Source organism: Leuciscus leuciscus, assembly GCF_965113295.1.
Source record: "Leuciscus leuciscus genome assembly, chromosome: 10".
Classification (NCBI taxonomy): Eukaryota; Metazoa; Chordata; class Actinopteri; order Cypriniformes; family Leuciscidae; genus Leuciscus; species Leuciscus leuciscus.
Genome location: NC_138734.1, coordinates 10,768,917 through 10,787,939, shown reverse-complemented (window position 1 = coordinate 10,787,939; position 19,023 = coordinate 10,768,917). Strand labels below are relative to the sequence as shown.

At 36.9% G+C, this 19,023-nt stretch overlaps 1 protein-coding gene across 1 annotated transcript in view; it reads right to left on the bottom strand.

Moving 5' to 3' along the window:
• Positions 1 to 16,101, bottom strand: part of vaspb (vasodilator stimulated phosphoprotein b) — a 47,621-nt gene extending 31,520 nt beyond the window's left edge. The window contains exon 1 of the mRNA XM_082183041.1: positions 15,646 to 16,101. Coding sequence (XP_082039167.1) covers positions 15,646 to 15,650 — 5 coding nt within the window. The 5' untranslated portion in view covers positions 15,651 to 16,101. The remainder of the gene's footprint in view (positions 1 to 15,645) is intronic.
• Between the last annotated feature and the right edge of the window lie 2,922 nt (positions 16,102 to 19,023).

The following is a 19,023-nucleotide window of genomic DNA, read 5'->3' as shown; positions in this document are numbered from 1 at the left end:
TCCTGCTGCTGTCTGTCGTGTTAATTAAAGAACAAAAGACATAGAAAATCACTATCTGCTCTTGACTGAATAACTTTTGTAACTAATTGTAAGCATTAATCTGTATTTAATTTTTACACTGAAGACTATCCAGTATTATTTAACATTTTATTACTTTAATTTCTGTAATATTTCTTACCTGAATATACTGTATATCCACCGGGAAAAAATAAAGTCGTGTTTATTTCATATCTCTTTTTATTCTATAGCATTTTTTTTTTCTGTTGTTTGAAATTTGTTTATTTGTTTTTATTTTATTATTGTCTTTTAACTTAATTTTTATGAAAATAAAATTTTGCATTGAAAACACATTGGCTAAGGTTAATCCCTGATGATGCAGGATCAAAATCCATGGCAGGATAGCAAGGAGCAAGTCACTGCAAACACTGCATTCAGAAATAACGGGAACGTGGGTTTTGTAGGTGGTTAAAGCAGAAGAATGCCGTGTTTTGGAAAGGCCTAGTCAAATTCCTGATCCGACCCAATAAAAACTTTGTGGAAGGGCCTGAAGAAAGCAGTTCATCCAAGAAAGCCAACCAACAGTTTTCCACAGATACTAGAAGCATTCGGTTGTTTTACATAGTTTTTCCAGACATGTATTTATGGTTCATTTTGATTAAGTGAAAATATAAAACATAATTTAGATCTCTGTGAAGATGATGAAGATTTGGATAAAGATCTCAAATGTACTGTAGGTCATATTTATGCCAAAAAAATTCTTAAGAGGAAATGAAAATTCTGTGATTATTTACTTAGGTTTCATATCGTTCCAAACCAGTATGACTTGGAAAACACTCAATAAAAAAGATATTTAAAAAAATGTTTCAGTGTTTGTCTATTTAATGAAACTCAGGGGGGTCCCAATGTTGTTTGGAACACAATGTTCTTGAAAATATCTGCATGTTCTACAGAAGAACGTAAGCCATAGAGGTTTGGAACAACATGAGGGTGAGAAAATGATAACAAAAGTTACATTTTTGGGTGGACTATCTCTTTAAGGGCTCAGAAGTTTTCTACCATGACCGTATATTTCCCATATAATAAAAGTGAATGGGGACTGGTGCTGTCAAACTCCAAAACAACAAATCAAGCACCATGAAAGTAGTTCAATATGACTTCTGGCATGACGATATATCATGGCAAAGACATGTATAACGTGCAATTCCAAAGAGATATCATTTATATTGCGGCATGTAAATATAGCCACTTAGCACAGTACTGACATGTTAGAGAGAAAAAAACATTAATGAAAGAGCAAATAAAGAAGCAGGACACCCTTGAAATAAAAAATCTATTAAAAGCGCAACAAAACGGAAAAGAGAACACAATTCTGAACTCATAATTTTGCTTTTTTTCGCAAAAGAACTTGGGTGCTGTCTTTACCTAAAAAATAAAATAAAATAAAAACTGACTCATTACTCTTGACTGAATCACTTCTTTAGTTTAATGAAGACAATGGACTGTTTTATTTTACATTTGATTATTTAATTTCTGTACCTGAATACTAGACTTTGCCTAACTGAAAAACGTAAAGCACTGTTTAGTTAATTTGTATCTTTGTTCTATATGATTTTTTGTCTTGTTTCTTGTAATTAGTTTTTTTTAGTTTTTTTTTTACTGACTTTTAATTTTGATATCTTAAAAAGACTAACTATAGCCTAATTTCCTGCAAAAAGTTTGCAAGTTAACATTTGAAGCCATCAAATTCAACCTTTAACCATTAGATGTCTCATCTTAGATTTTATTAACATTGATTTGAACATCAAACATTATTCACTTTCATTGTATGGAAAACAGAGGCCAGGACATTCTTCAAAATATATTTTATGTTCCACAGAACAGGTATGGAGTGATAAGAGACTAAGTAACTGATGACAATTGTAATTTATAAGTGGCCTATCCCTTTAAAACACTGCTTCCTCAAAATGCAGCGAAAGCTCTTTGAAGCAGTGACAGAACAAACACATTCCTCCTCCTCTACGTCCCTGGCTGGCACTCTGCATGGCCATATTTGGCCAATCAAACACAGCAGTAGGCTTTTCCTCTTAAATCCTTTTACAGGTTGGTGCACATCCCCCCCTGACAGATATTTGTCCTGGGAGAGCCCCCTTTCACAGGGAAGGGGAAGTCAAGATGAGGCAGCCAATCATTCCGCTCCCCGTTGTCCTAACATGCTCATCTGTAATACTCCAGGGGAGCTTGTAGTTAATATCAAAGTGGACTCAGTTAAAGAACCAAAAAGGCAAATATAATATTAACTAGGAATTTAATAACGCAGCAAATGCGATTCATTACTGGAGATCTGTTGGGGATGAATCGTCTGGTCTGGACATGCTGATCTGCAACAGAACGGCGAGAGCCACGGCCAACACTGGGGCCAGGCACCAGACATCCCAGGACACCAAACCAATTTATCTCAGGCTGTCCATATGACTGCTGCACTTAATCTCAGATCCCAACAGCAATCTCAAATGAGAACACTTGTATTGTAGACTAAACAATGATTCTCATTCAAATAAGGCCTTGCACCTGGTATTAAGAAGAGTTTTCGTCAATCCGATCGCAGGTAGACGACGCTAAATATAGGTGTAAAAGGGGTCTAAAACGTTTTGAGTTGTCCACTTTCGACCACTTCCAGAGGTAGTTAAAAACGCATTCGATTGGCTTGCTTTGGTAGTGTAGATGCTCATGTGGTCAAATGCATTCGAACAGCCACAAAAGACTGCCTACTCTCTGCCTATTGACCTAATGTGGAAACATTATGGGAAGCACGGTGGTCAGACAGGATTTAAACTTTGTAAAAAGACAAAAACGTACCAAGCACAATGTTCTCTCAACATTCCTGATTTCTTACACGCACTTTCAGTGTGGTCTTGTGGCCCTACACTACTTTTTTTTTTTTCGTCACCACATTTCGCATTAATATGTAAATTGCACAAGTTTATTTTGTCCATTAGATTGAAAGATCTGAAAAAGCCCATACATTTACCCACACATAGACCCCTCCCCTCGAAGAAATCAGGGCAGAAATGGTCAAAACTAAACTAAACGTTTGTTGATGAAAAGAGGCTATGTTGAAATTTTTTTATTAATTGGTTAGTCGCAGAAAAAAAATTCCACAGGAAGTGGCGAAGTCACGCAGTCCGTGATCATTAACACAGCTGGTCCATGTGCTAATTACAGTATGTCGGGCAAGTAAATCAAATGTTCACCTATCATTCATCGACCTCAAATATGGCTTATCATTTGAAACATGCAACTAGTAGCCTAATGTTAGCAACTTTACATGGCCGCTCTCTTTAATGTTAACCTAGATAAATGCGCGCTATTATTTGCCACATAATACGGTAAGTGTTCATGCAGAGGTCACTTGCATTTTTTCCTGATAACAGCGAAAAGTAACCAAACAAAAATTTTGGTCAGATATAAGAGTAATACATCATTCAAAACAGTAAAGGGTCTACTTTATTTGTCTAGTCTTGGAAATCACAATTTTAATTTAAAATATACGATGTCTAGGTTTCCACATCCAGGGGAGCCTTGTGATGAAAGTGATGCCACACAGATCAACATTTTTGAAGTGATAATATAGTGCTATTGAATTTCTTAGCATCTGTCTAGACACACTCAGAGACATGAGATCTATGCTAATAAAGACTAAATCACAGACTCCTTTACCACCAGGTCCATTAAACTCCATTACACACATACACTCTCTCACTCTCTAGTCTAGAGTGTGTGTTTAAAACGGTTGTTCTCTGCAGAACAGCTGGTTGTTATGACATCACCACCTGTGCAAGTGGGGATCAGTGTTGTGTTGTCTAGATTCAAATGCTGAAAGAAATATTCTTCAAACAAATAAGTGTAATACGACAGATAAAACAGAATACATCACAGATTAAGGGCTATTGTTTGTGTAAAAAACACTCAGGGCCTACAACAACTTCCTGCTGTTAAAGAACATATCAACACAAACCACACCAGACCCCAGTGAATAAATTTGACTGTTTCAATCAGGAGCTTTGTTGGCACCATGAGGCATCAGCTTTCATGTTCAGCTGTTCAGTAGATTAAGAGTCGGTTGGTTTCCTGGATGTCTCTATGTAAATCCGGCTCTAACGTTTTTTGCTATTCCCTGAGCAACACGTTTCCTTAATATGAGGGGTTAGATTTACATGCATTTGAATTTCACAAAATTTTTTTTTAAACTATGACATCTAAAATGTGCAACAAATAACTTTTAAGTTCAATTTACCCTTTAAACATATCAATCTCCTCTCACAATGATTTATGCTGATGCGTCAACTAACCAGCTAACCGATTAAAAGTACTGTGAATACAGAATACAGTACTGTGAAAAAGTCTCAGGCACGTTAGTATTTTCACACAAAAAAAAATGGTTAAGTTAGTTATTTATATCTTTTGCTGTAGTGTGTCAATAGGAAATATCAGTTTTTCATTTTCAAACATTCTTTTTGCCATTAATTGTAATAATCCAGTGAGATTTCTGTATGCACAAGGAGTCTGACAACAGCCATTATGCTCCACATGGAGATCTGATCTCACCATCATCGAGTTTGTCTGGGATTATATGAAGAAACAGAAAAAACAGAGACTAAAATCCAGAAAAAACATGGCAACGTCTCCAAGATCCTTGAATAAACCTACCAGCAAAGCTACTATCTAGGACAAAAGCTGCTTTAAATGCAAAACTATTACTAAATAAAAATATTAAGCAATATAAGAAGCATTATTGTGGTCAGTCATATTTTTATCAACTGTAAAATAAAATCCAGTATTTAAGAAAAATAATAATATAATAAATATAGCTGAAAGGAACAATTTAAGGGGCCATGCACAAAAAGGCATGAGTTATGCAAGCACGGCACGGAGTATCAGTCCAACTGCAACAATGAGTAATTAAAGACATTTTAGATTATTTTAATCAAAATGGCTGAAAAGTCTTAAGTAGAATCACTGGTAATATAATTTAATTGTTTATCACTTTTGACCAATTGGTGGCGCTGTGACCAAATTGATGAGGTGTGAAGTGGGGTGACATAAGCCGCGTTTCCATTACCCTTCAAATTGCATATGAGAAACACCTCATATGCGGCCGCTCCCAAGTATAAGGGGCTTTCCTTGCCATTAATGCTTGGATAACATGCCTACATCTCCTTTGATTAAAAATAATGGATAGTGCAGTGGCTGCTCTATACGCAAACCTACCAACATCCATTGCCATGATTTTTGGACTTATCGCGAGAGGAAAAAAATATGTTTTAGCCGCATAACATTGGTTAATGGAAATGCCCTCATTTCGCAATCGTTTTTTATCGATTTGTTGAGTTGAGTTGTTTTGGCATCATGCCATCAAAAATGTTGCTCCATTAAACAATAACGGTTTGGTATATCAACATAAAACATAACTTTTTTTTCACTTGAATCTGGCGACACTGTAATAATTGGTATCGTTGTTCTCTGTATGACTCAAGGAATCTATCAAGACGAGTTTCAATAAAATAGGCAAAATAAAATCAAAAGCTATTAGCATTTTTTTTTATTTCATTATAATTTTCATTACTTTTCTCTGCCCTAAAATTTGAGTACCTTCAAGACATCATGCCGAAGACACATACTGAGTTTCATAACACGAATGCGTTCAAAATAATATAACATTTTACAACCAAATGGTAAAACAGAAAATGACACATTCGAATCGTCTTGGGCCAAGGAATCAGAGGACATTTTGTTTTGTAGTCCTTCCGGTTCAAACGTTATTAGCATAAACAGTGCAAATTTGGACAGTTACAGGGTTTAAGTTAGAGACTCCAAGTCAAGTCACCTTTATTTACATAGTGCTTTATACAATAAAGATTGTTTCAAAGCAGCTTTACTGTGATAACATGAAAATGATTCAATGATGCAAACAGTTCATTTCAGCCGTACAGCAGCTCTAAAAGAAAATAGTGTCATTGTTCAGCTGAAGTCAGTTCAGTGTTGATTTAGTTCCGTTGTAAAGGTTTTAGTTTCAGTTATTAAAATTTGTTCATTTAAACTCTAAAGCAGTTCTGCAGAAAAACAGTGATGTCATCGTCAGTTCAGTTCTCATCAAATAGTGTCAGTGCAGTCAAATCAAGAATATAGTTGAATATGAAGATCAGATTCATCACGCCAGTATGGGGACGACAAAGCTAGTCATAGGTCTGTGCAGAGGACTTGTCTGGTTCTTGTGGTCTTTGCTGAGGATCCAAATTTACCATAGTAACAGTTCAGACTGTCCTCTTTCTGTGTGCCAAATTTCATAACTTTCCTGCAAGCGGTTTTATATATGGAAAACTGCAGGGAGTCCTTTAAGCTTCTCTTTCGTTGACAAAAGGGCTTCTTATTACAAGTTTGTGAAGATGGTTGGCGATTTCTGTGTACCAATTTAAATATTTGGCTAATTTGAAATATTCAGCTACCAGTAGAGTGTAGCTCTATTAACACAAATCATTTCAGTAGAAAATCTTCAGAAATCAGCACATTATTGTGTTTTAAGATAATTCAGAGCTGATAAACAGCAAATGTAGAATAGTTACTTTTACTTAAAAACAACAAAAACAACAACACTCACAAGCGTTTCAGAAAGAATGAAATGGATGGGTTTTGCCAGCATATACATCTAGTGGATTCTGTAAGCAACTTGTGGTAATGCATGCACCTAATCTTGTCCAAGGGCTGTTTCACCAGCCATTCAAAAGCAATAAATCCGGATAATGAACCAATCAGCAACTGGCGAGGGCGTGACGGAGCCTCTGTAAGGAGGCCAGAGGCCCAGCTTAGCAGTGTGACTCTGGCCGAGCGCCAGGATCCTATGAGAACAGAGGCCAACGACACGGAGCAAATACACACGCCACAGGGTGCAGGGCGACCCCAACTACTGATCTAACATGTTAAATAGATTTCAAAGGACCTCTGAAACATCATATTACATTTGAATCCAGAAAGAGAAGTGAGATTCTCAGCCGGGGGACTTATTTTGTAATATTATTTTTATATTAACGTCTTTCAAGGATTTCCACAATTGCACAAATCCAAAACGGGTTCTCCACAGTTACTGTAAGAGCGTAACAGTGACAGCCCACTTTTTGCAAAGCCTTAGTTACAGAAGTATTTTCATATAGATTTTAAAAAAACTAAAACAAAACAGTACCATACACAAGACAACCAGCTCTGAGATTAATTATAACATTCTATTCAAACCAAAAAAGTACAATACTGTGAACTTAAATTACATTATCAAATCAGAAATTATTATTAAAAAAATGTATTATGATTATATGTACACAGATATACAACTATAACCAAATAAATAGTTGTTTGAGAGTATGAGGAAACTTTATTTGCAAATCTTTTGACTGTTGGCCTGCTCTTTTGTATCATGGGTAGTGTAGTTCTTAACCAAAAATCAGACATATGTTTATAATAAATTCAATTTTGGCTTCTACAGAAGCATATATCAACTTTGAACAGCCCTAAATTTGGGTCTGCCTTAATTGGCTTTGTTAATGTTATAGCAAAGCAATTCCTCTATTGAGAAAAGGAATTACATTTCCACATCCAGACCATGACTCTTGATCTCTATTGAGTCCTTACAAAGGACTCAATATAAATAGCTCAGTTGTTACAAGCAGCTTTGATGTAAATAAGCCATACATTGAAACATTTCCTAATTTTTCTAAACATGCAGTGATTGCTTTAAGCATTGAGATTTGCAGGTCAAGATCTGCCTTCATCTTATTCAAGGCAGATATTTCTCATATGTTAAGCCATTTGAATACGTAGAGGCTCAGATCAATATGCATTTGAGCTTTCAATGGCGGTGGGTGATTCATGGTTAGCATAAGGGCTGCAATTCGAAAGATATACGATGGGCCAGACCCATACAAAATACCAATAAGAGAATCAAGACATGTTGAGGCAAGAAAGGCTGTAATTACGCAACCAAGTGTACTTCATGACAAACAACACTTGAAATGAAACAGCCATTTTTGGTTTTGCTCATAACACAAGACATGTGTATGATGATACACAAATGGTGTATGAAGGAAGGCAAGTCCTCAACGTAAAGAATAATTAATGACGATCCATTGAATTATTGAAAATTACTGCATACTGCACATAAGGCTCTCCAGTGTTAGGCAGTAGTTTCTCTACAAATAGCAAAGCCATTAGTTAGGAACTACTTCAGAAATAGCAGCGTTACCTCACTACTAAGAAATGTAAAGCCATTTTTTTACTCGAGTAATGTCTTCTGGTTCAGCAAGGCTCTTAATTTGGCAAAGTGATGTAATGTGGTCCAGATTTGTAATGCAGTTGAGAACTATTTTTCAACAGATGCACAAGCACAAATATGAAGTAATCAACACCTCAGAACGTCTGTTAGCCAATCATAATCAAGCATTCAACATCACTGCGGTGCAAGTCCTTAAGCTTGTCCTAAGGTCCCCTTTAATGGTTTTTCTTGGCAGCGACTATTTCCTGCAAATGTTCTTCAACAAGGATTTACATTCAAGGATGTCCACTTAGGGTTGATGGAGACCAAATGAGATACAGTATTTGACCTCAACCTGACCTCTCCCCACAATCCATAGCTTTTAGATATGTGAGGAGAGAAAACAACTTTAAACATTAGCACATTTCTGTCAGTGTATCATCCATCTAGTGTTGTCAAAAGACCCGGTACTTCGGTACCAAGTCGGTACTAAAAAAATTAAACCGCTACGGTACCAGCTTTTCTTAAGTACCGGTGGTACCGAAGATGTGCTGTCCTCTTCATAAAAACACTGAGACATGGCGACCGGTGGCGCTGCTAATGCGGTGGCTCTGAATCCACTTGTTAAAAGTTGCAGGGGCAGTTTTGATAAAGTTTCCGTGTGTGCACAGCACGATCTCCGTTCTCTGTGTGCGCTTTAATAGCGCATTAATATAGAACCGTGATAAAACTGAATTGGAACACCTTCCAACCAATCAGAATCTTGTATTCAGACAGATCATGGTATAAATTCATATAAACCCCCACCCCCAATTAATTATTTATATTTATTATATATTAATTTGTATACATCGCGAACAGTGAGCTTGCTGTGCCTGGTACAGTATTTTCTCTGCTCTCCTCTCCTTTTTTGCATCCATCTTCAGCACATCTCGTCCTCTGGCTTCTGTTAACGTCCTGTTTACAGACTTCGTAATATATCCACACAAATAATGTTTTGGGAAATAGGAAATGGGCAATGCAGTTTGTGTGCAAGTCTGGAACAAAATCAGCCAGCAACAACAAACAACAACAAAAATGGTTCTGATTGATGGCCAGTTTGACCGGTGCATCTCTAATTGTCATTTCACGTTTCTATCTCAGCCCTCATCTTAATGTTCTGCTTTTACCCAGCACTCCGGTTCCTTCCTGTGTTCTTAACTTCTAATAAGCACTAAGCACTGAGAGCTGAGGTATTCATAAACAATAAATGCACCTTCTTTTAAGTCACATTGGTGATGGAGTAAACTGCTAAGTAGTAGCAGCCAGGCTACATGTAAAGTCCATCCAGTGAACTTAGGCCAAACATCTGCTCTGAGTTAATCAATCCATTCAATAATATTCAGTCAATATTGTGAAGACCCAGAAGAACGTTTTCCCCACAGCTGACACATTCATCCATACAATTTACAACATGACTTTACTTTGCTGTTCCTTAGTGCTAAACCAATATTTCAACCAATATTCTGGTCAAAACATTAGCTAAGGGTGGAGGGGTATAAATGTTTCAACTGGTAAAGATTCTGCAGTACCATTTATACCACAGTATTTCCACGGCACATATAATAAAATCCAAGCACTAACATATTTTAAGTACAAATAAATACACGTGTACACATCTTGATCATTACTTTCAAGAAAATAAGAAATTTCTGACTGACACACACCTGAAACTGATGTATTGGCATTGGATTTTTCATAAAAAGCATGCAATTTGAATCTCTTTCGTGGCTTATTGCACTTGAACAGTCAGATCCAAACAGAGTTATGTCAGAATTATGTCCATCTCGGCAAGAATTCACTTAAACAGTCAGTTATGTCTTAAGTAGTGATGCACCAAAATTTCGGCAAACGAGAATTTTCATCCAAAACAGCAATTTCCGGTATCCGTTGAAATGGTTTCGCAGGGCCGAAATCATTGACCAAAACAATGATGTTTAATTGAGGACAAGTGTTCAATATCATTTCAGTAATTTTGTGTACATCTCATTTAAAGATGTTTAAATTGATGTTTATATCTATGGTTATATCAGCCATCAGTCTATTTTCAAGAAATCTGTCTCAGCCATTAAAAAGCCCATTTTAGTTGACCCCTTTGTTCTCCTATATCATTTCAATATCTAATGGTCTGTAATCACCCAGGATCATAAGAAATTAAATACAGGCAGCAGAAGGACCACACTGCAGCATCTGGCATGGGGCGCGAAGCCACCAGTGCCACCCTAAACCCTTTTAGCCTGTAGAAGCAATAGAGTGGAAGTCATTTAGATAAAGACATGCTGGGCGAGTCCCTCCCAGTCATCAGTCTGATAACAGCAGTGAATCACAGCGCTGCCATTAATCAGACATGCACTTCCAGGATGACATGCTGTGACAGAAATACACACAGGAACAAACTGGACTGATTACACAGCAAGTGTGGAAAACCAGCTGCGGACCACCTGTGCATTTGTGTTTTCACATAAAGTAGAAGGGTGCCATTTCAGCTCCACTAGGGGCAGAATTGCAAAAACAATGTTTTTAATTTAAGAAATGTGTGTGCCATTGCTTAGACAAAACAGATGATCGCCATAACAACTACACGCCATAACAACTCCACTTCTCTTCCTTTTACGCTCCTTAACAAGTTTCTTCTCATTTTGACTTGTTTGGGATGCGTCTTCCTCTATGTATTTTGACATTACTCAATGTTTCTACAATACTCTAATGTGTAAATATATTATAAGCAGTCCGCATCACTAATAGTCATGCAAATATATCTACTGCAGTTGAAATGGTAAAGCAATCAGTCGAATACCCCCAAAAAAGCACGTTTAAAATATTCTAACTGAGGCTATGTACACACTATGTGCATTTTTGTTTTAAGTTTAACACAGAGTTTTAAAATGAAAACAATCCACATCCATACTGACGTTTTCACTGCGTTTCAGAAAAGATCTCCGTCCACACTACAAAACCGAAAACGCATGTCACATGATCAATCATGCACACTGGCGGGAATGCCGATTGCTCGAATAATAGCGTGCCTCTTGCGCATGTATGCAGATGCAGTATTAGAAAATGCAGAGTTTAACTGCACAATGGCTGCTAAAAAGAACAACAAAGTCAGCAAAGCTTGCAGTTCCGTCTCCATGTTATTGTTTACACTGTCGAGGCTGGTCTGTTATTGTCATCTTCCGGTAGCATAATGGTCATTTGACAGGGGCTTGACGAATCAGGGAAGGATATGCAATGATCCAGAGAAGACCCAATCAGGGAGCGAATGTGGGCAGCCACGCCTTCGTTTTCATAAGTCTCCGTTTTGTTCTGTCTACACTAAAATGCAACCCAGAGGTTTTCAAATTGAAGCATTTCCAAAATCGACTTATTTTAGAATGTACCACCTTTTTATTTCCATGGCAATGCAGCAAACTTGTCACCTTACACACACTAGCACTGTAAGAATAGAGTACACTATAGTTACCTACACAACGTTTATCTAAAGTGAATAAATCACGTCTTTACGTCTGATATTTTCAGTGTCTGTGGCCTCACTATATAAGAACACTCCACATGAATTGCATCTCCAGAGCTGCTCTAAGAGCTTTTCCAACCCAATCTCATGAGACAAATTTCACGAGGTTGTTATACGATTCACATTCACAAATGTGGAATTTGGGAACATAATAAAACGGATTTCATAGGGTCCTAAACAGTCAAGTAATTCTTGAGCCACTTAAGATTTGGAGCCTGTTCCGAGCCACTGGTAAATTACATACTTCAACTTTATAAAGGCTACATTCAGACTGCAGGCAAATGTGGCCAAAATCCAATTTTTTTGCTCACATGTGGGTCCGACTTCGATCTGTTTTTCTCATGACAGTGTGAACAGCACAAACCACATGAAATCTGATATTTTCGATTCCGATTTTGGGCCGCTTCTATATGTGGTCCTAAATCTGATACAGGTCGGATGTTTTGCAATGCGACCTCAGTCTGAACAGTTCAATCGAAATTCATGCGACTTTTATGTCACACTAGAGCAACATTCGTCACTATTCTGTGCTCATGGGAGTCACTTCAAAGATTTTACATATACCCTAACCCGACATTATCAAGACAGTTGTGAAAGCTGTCAGTGAAAAGACAGTGATGTGTTAGAACTAACAATCATTACAGTGTCAAATATACAAAACATGTTAGCTCGTTTCATAAATGTTTTTTTTTAAATCTGCTCTCTTTTTTCGCATCCTCGTCTTTGTTTTTTATATTGCCTGCGCATAAATTCGCTGGCTTCCGCGGCAGATCATACTATAAATAAAAGCGGAATTGCTTACTTTAATTAATTAACTTACCACCTTGTTTTCTTCCGAATGACAGCGAGCTGCGTGACATCTTCTTATAGTTTTTTTTTTTTGCACATGCGGGTCAGTACAGGACCATGATCTCTTCACACTGGAATCTGATATTGGCCACATTTCGGATCTGAGAATTGAGCACTATAGGCTTGCAATGTGAACGTAGCCTAAAGAGGACCATGTATAGTGTTTGAATAACCCTGGAACTTTGATTGTTCTTTGTAATCTTAACCCAGGGACTGCAGGTCAGTGACTTAGCCTGGGTTCCCATGAATTCAATACTGGGCTTCCCAAATAACAAGGTCAGTTTGAGAAACCATTGTTACATTGGGTGGCCTGGCAAAATTCAAAATGAGGCGCTAACCGCTCCAATGCATTCTGATGTTGACGTTCCACAACATGACAGGACAATAAACTTGTAAATGTGACAACATTCCATTCTTCACCTATTATGCAAGCAGACCCGACACAGTAAACTCATGGTTGTGCGCGCGTACTCTGCACCTTTTGCTTGAACCCAGAAGGCCTCCCTGAGTCAAGTTTCCTGTGTGTCACAATGGCAACATGGCATGAAATGTCACCCTTCAACACATTGCCTGATAACGTCGCTGAACTGAAATTTGCATAGAAATGCATGGCTGAGGTTTTAAAGTGTATATGCTTATTTAATGCACTCTTATTTTGGTGCGAGACAGATCTAAGAGTTGCGTTGACGAAAACCTGTCTGTCAGGTTGCTGTTGTTGTTTACATAGCAAAACGAGTGTTTTACATTCTCAAGATGTTGGAAGAACATGTCGGTGCTGGCGTTTCCCTATTTTACACAAATATGGATGGTTGCACAACACAGTAGGAAGTCTCTGTCCACTTTATAGAATCTGGAAAGCTCTTTGTTCCTGTTGTGTCACTTGGGTTCCTTGTGATTATTTGTCATGTATTATATGTTGTGTGTCATTATTATAAAGCATATTCTAGCTGTCTTTAACAAAAATTTGCTTCATTGTACAGTCCTAAAGTCTGAGACCAAATTGGGAGGAAAAAAAACAAATCAACGTTTTTTTATTTTTTTTTATTAAACGTATAATGAGGAAATATTTAAGAGTCTGTACTACAGTATTCTACACTATTCATATATAAACAAATTTGTGACATACAGACCATTAACTCCTTTGTACAGATGGTCAGATTTCCTTGCATCAATTCAATCACAGAATAAAACATTTGAAATATGTAGGCCTAGTGTATTTTTGTTTAGCTTAAGGCAAGACACTACAGGCCGCAAGTAGTTTTTTTTATTTATATATATGCATCAGTTTGAGATTTTGGTATATTTTTGGTATAGCCTAAGTGTTGTTTCAAACTAGTGTAAAGAAAACATCCAAAATACACTTTTAAGGTTTGATTTTATAGCACTTTATCTATTTGCGTCTGTAGATTTCAATTACAATACAACATTTCATAATGAAATGTCCACTTCGGCAGCTCTTACATTCACCTAATTTAACCCTTTAATTCCTATCCATAATCTGAAGGTTTTCACAGAGAGGTTTATTCATGTAAAATTCACCTGATTTTATACGTTTTATTCCCAAAAAAAAAAAAAAAAAAATGGCGGAAATGTATTGTGTTCTGGCTGAAATGTATTGTTTTCTGGCTGTTTTTCACCCGTGTCTTGTCTTAAACTAAACTAAAAGTGCCCTTGAACTCTACAACTGCTCAGGCCGAAGCAGGATGTGGATTGTGGAATTATCAGGCTTCAGTGCTCTATAGGCTACATGGCGCAAATGTAGGTTAGTTCCGGGTTCTGCCCTGACAGTCAAATTACAAATCCAACTATGGCAAAGGATTTAATCTTGAATATTAAGTAGGATATTTGACGTTCGCTACTGGGTGAATGTCCCGTGACCTAATTAATATTCATGAGCCAAACCTTCCCCACAGTAGGATTTTTGAATTCGCGCCGCGGCCAACTCCCAGAACAGAAGGAACAGGGAGGGCTCACAAAAGAGGACTGGCTACGTGTTACAAAGGGCCAATTTACCGGTTGACAGCTGCATTTTCAACATGCACAATAAACAACTTCGTGCACACCGCCTGGGGATACAGTTATCGATAGGCTACTAGTTCGTTTAACTGTGTTTTGTAAAAAGTCATTAATGTTATTCAAAAGATCACATCTAGCGCACAAAGCAGGTGCACCTTATTTTAAAAACTACTTTAAGTTTAGGGAAAATCGATTTATTGAACTGTTCTCCTTGCTTTATCAAAAAACATTTAATAAAAAAAGTGTAAAAAATTAAGTGTGTAAATAAACTGTATACAAGAGTGTGTTTATTCAACCTTGCACAGTGTTTGTACAGTGAACGACTAATGTCAGCATATTCTAATAAATACATTGTATAGTACAAGGCTAGTAGCCAATAATGGCAAAAAATGAACCGAAAAATTTCCAAACTTGTTTTTAAAGGGATAGGCCTCTCTAACCAAACCTATTTAGGCTATTTAAAATATATAGCTTTAGATGCCAAAATGCTGTGTTTTTACAATAAATGACATGATTCGTTTGACAGAATGTTTAAAATCACCGTCTCAAAACGGAAAAGGAACCCATTTGGTGACAAACTCATTCAAACTCAAAGTATCTCCAGAAAAATCAGTGCAAAAAAATTTAATAAATGTTCAGCTCCATTCAACAGCTATAGAGCAACGCGATAAAAGAAAGAACTCTTTGGCTGTCAAAGCCGAGCAAAAACGGACGAGCTGGAGTGTGTAAACGCTCCGAAAGGACACACTTGCTCCTGTGATGGTCCCCCACCTCCAGTAGGTGCGAGTAACAGGACAGAAAGTGAGTAGGCTAACAGACCGAAGTCCCACATGCGGCCTCACACATTATCCATACTATGCGTTACATTGTAGCGCGCAAAACTAAGTACACACAAAAGCGAGGGCAACAAATGTGCTTTGACGCGCTTTACCTCATTGTTCGACGACAGTGCAGATTCCCTTCAGATGTAAAGCCGAACTTCCAGAGGCGAAAACCCAAAGAGAAAACGACGAGATCCTCATGGATAAACCCACCGAGGGTTTTGGTGTTTTTGTTTAATCTGTGGGAAGAAGGATAAGCAGCACAGCTCGATGATTTCCTGGTTGAGGAGTGAAGGAGGGGGTTGGAGGTGAAGTGTGGATAGAGTTGCTACTGGAGCTGGGCTTGTGTCAACTCTAATCAGTATCCTGGACTCATGTCTCGCTCCGAGCAAAGTCTACACATATTCCTCCTCATGTCCTCGTCTCCATTCGTGCGGCTGTTTGTAAAATATGGAAGCGGTTTTCGACAAACTCCTCTTGTTCGCCGGTCGGTCTGTTAACGCTCATTCGCGACCGAAGCCCAACCTGCTCCTCAACTCTGAGGAAAAGCTTTCATTCCTGTCTGTCTCTCCCCCTCCCGAGCTGAAAAACAGCCAGAGAAATGTACTCATCCACTCCCTAGCGGCCGAGCTCCATTACTCCAGCTCTGCGTTACAAAGCAGGATCTGCTGATGGGAATGATACGATGCATGTATACTTAGTTCTGACTGGAAAAAAAAAAATTGAATCTTCCATCTTTAAGTGTGTGGTGTACGTCACTATTCCCACATTCTGTAATATGCTCACATGTGAAATGTGTATAGGAGTGGGTTTTATGCTGTGTTCATTAAAAAATAAATAAAAAAAATCTTTATTGCAGTGATTTTTGACATGGTAGGCTACCGTGATTAATATCATAAAGTTTTAACATATTTCAATACTATGGTATGTGATTTAAAAAAAAGTGGATATTTAAATGGTCATAATAATTTATCTTATTTTTATATTTATATTAAGTGTTAGAAGATCAACAGTAATGTTTATGTTTCAAAAACTAATAATTTAATAACCATAGATCTCAAAAGAGTCTAAGTAGATATACATTTTCATTTACCTACATCATAATGATGTGATTCTTAAATTAACTTGTCGCATTAAAAACGATTTCAGTTTATTTAGTATTTTTAATTTAGACAAATCTATCTGTCTGTCTTTCTGTCTATTGATTTTGATAGTATCTATCTGTCTGTCTGTCTGTCTGTCTATCTACCTCTCTATCTATATATCTATCTGTCTTGTCTATCTAGCTAGCTAGCTTTGTCCAACTTTGCATGTTACTCAAAGTGCTCAAAATGGAAATCAGGTATAGCTTTCATAAAGATTCCATTTAGTTGTGAAGTAATATAAATTAATGTGTGTATATGCAATATACAATTATAAATTAAAGTGACAATATGTGTCCACACAAGTCATTTAAATTAGAAAAGGAATAAAATAGTTTGCATATGCGAAGATCAAATATCTTCAAATGTATTGTTTTTTCTTTGGAAACATGAAAGATATCCAACCATGTGTCACATCTGCCACATTAGTGACTGTTTGGCTGTCCCGCTCTTTCACACACACATACACAAACAGTTTGTCTTATGTCTGGAGACCTATTAAAACCCCTTCAAAATCAAATGCCAAAGTAGTTATGGATGTGTCTGATTATAAACCATCCATAATCCTGCTGTGTGCAGTTTACATCACTTACATACATTTTTTAAAGTAAACATTTGAAGTAATTATGTAAGTCTTTGATAATTACATAATCAGATTTTCGGCCTGTCAGGCGTGTCATTTTGGTTCAGAGGAGAACACTTGAGAAAAAAGAGATGTACATCTATCAAAAGACCTTTTGTACATCTGTAGAGTGTGTTTGTGCATGTGTAATGTGCATTATACACATCTGACTGCTTTGATAAGCGTATTATCTAAAAGGAAACTAGTCAGTTGTAATTTTAGGCTCACCCCTCCTCCATTGAGCCACTTTTACAAGCTCCCATTCTGGCTCTGCTTGCATGGCACAGATTCACAGGATAGAGCCTCGGACTCTGTGGCCTATAACATTCTTTACACTTGCACAGTCATGCTTTTAAATGCAAACTGCATGCAAACATGAGACAAACAGAGCAATACATTAAAGAATAAAACACCAACAGTAGGATCCTATGCATTTGTGAGTGTGTTTACCAGAGGCTGACAACAAGCAGGAAATTGTAAAGAATTTCTAAAGGCATTCTGGACGGAGGCCAAACAGCACTGACCTTGGTTATGACACTAAGCAATGTACGAGCAATCACTATTGCGCGTGCAAAACAAACATAAAAAGAAAGAAGAGTCTTATTCTTCTCCTTACACTTTTTTTACAAAGTCATTCTCAAAGCTATTGTAAATGTAAATGATACGTGGTTAAATCACGTCACCTAGTGGACAGTCTTTGGCTGTACATTCACAGTAGAAGACATTTAGTTGTTTACCACTAGATGGGGATGTAAGTACATAGATAGCAGAAAACAGTCACAACAACAATAGCCGAAAGAATCTGTCTAGTCTTTATCAGGAGGTAATATCACCGAGCTCACACATTATTCAAGACTCATGTCAAAAATGCCACTAAAAGTGACAGAGGAGGACATTTTCTCGGTTTTGTTATGATAGGCTTATATTTTTTCACCAAACTGTATTATGACTTTAGAGTCTCTGCAGAACTTAGTGACCTTGTCAGTTTATTGTTGCATGAAAACATGTTGCTCAATGAATGTGAAGAAAAAACGAATAAAAAAAACTTAAAACAACTGTTATATTAAAATGTGCTGTGACTAATCAACATGAACAGTCATTTTTTCATTTATTCTAAAAAGAGGAAAAAGTAGCCTATCTTCCTCTACCATAGATTCAACATATAATTCTAATTCTAATAAAATGGCCAAGTTTATTTTGTTTTAATATATATTATAAGGTCTATCTATCTATCTATCTATCTAGCTATCTATCTATCTATCTATCTCGGTCAGTCAGTCTGTCTGTCTGTCTGTCTGTCTGTCTGTCTGTCTGTCTGTCTTTTGATACTATCTATCTATCTATCTTTTTGATAGTATCTATCTATCTTTCTGTCTGTCTATCTATTTCATGATACTAGATAGATAGATCTATAAATCATGATACTAGATATCTATCTATCTATCTATCTATCTATCTATTTATCTGTCTGTCTGTCTTTTGATACTATCTATCTATCTATCTATCTTTTTGATACTATCTATCTTTTTGATAGTATCTATCTATCTATCTATCTATCTATCTATCTATCTATCTATCTATCTATCTATCTATCTATCTATCTATCTATCTATCTATCTATCTATCTATCTATCTATCTATCTATCTATCTATTTATCTGTCTGTCTGTCTGTCTGTCTATCTATCTATCTATCTATCTATCTATCTATCTATCTATCTATCCA